Consider the following 373-nt stretch of genomic DNA (forward strand, 5'->3'; position numbering starts at 1 on the left):
GCGCCGCGCCCCGAGACCGACAAACGGACACACAACGGCCCCTCTCCCCGCGCCCGTCTTTGTTACATCTTTAGCAGCTCTGTGCGTGCGTGCGTGTCCTTTCTCCGGTGTCATCGGCTCTGCTGCCGAGGGTGGATGGGGGGGCGACACGGGTCGCCCAAGTGGGCGAGAAAGACGGCGGGGCGCTGGAGAGGAACCGGGCCCCCAAACTTACTTTTGTTTTCTTTCTCGATTTGCTCCAGGTAGCTGGCGGCCTCGAGCAGAATCTGCACGTTCTGCAGAAAAGTGTTGATGTGCTTCTCCATCGAGTTCTCGCTGGTGTTGAAAATGTCCGAGAAGGGGCACCTGGGCTTGGCCCCAGCGGGCTCCTCGG

The 373-nt window shown here is 61.7% G+C and overlaps 1 protein-coding gene and 1 long non-coding RNA gene across 4 annotated transcripts in view; one reads left to right on the plus strand and one right to left on the minus strand.

Moving 5' to 3' along the window:
* The window catches only part of Mxi1 (MAX interactor 1, dimerization protein), a 64,348-nt gene extending 63,981 nt beyond the window's left edge, over positions 1-367 (minus strand). For both annotated transcript variants that reach the window (XM_010634640.3, XM_010634639.3), the window contains exon 1: positions 215-367. In XM_010634640.3, the coding sequence (XP_010632942.1) occupies positions 215-305 (91 nt within the window). In that variant the 5' untranslated portion in view covers positions 306-367. The remainder of the gene's footprint in view (positions 1-214) is intronic.
* LOC104869403 overlaps positions 1-373 on the plus strand; it is a 17,856-nt gene that overhangs the window by 15,828 nt on the left and 1,655 nt on the right. The window lies entirely within an intron of this gene.

Source organism: Fukomys damarensis, unplaced genomic scaffold (genome assembly GCF_012274545.1).
Source record: "Fukomys damarensis isolate Sample0158 unplaced genomic scaffold, DMR_v1.0_HiC HiC_scaffold_8, whole genome shotgun sequence".
Taxonomy (NCBI): domain Eukaryota; kingdom Metazoa; phylum Chordata; class Mammalia; order Rodentia; family Bathyergidae; genus Fukomys; species Fukomys damarensis.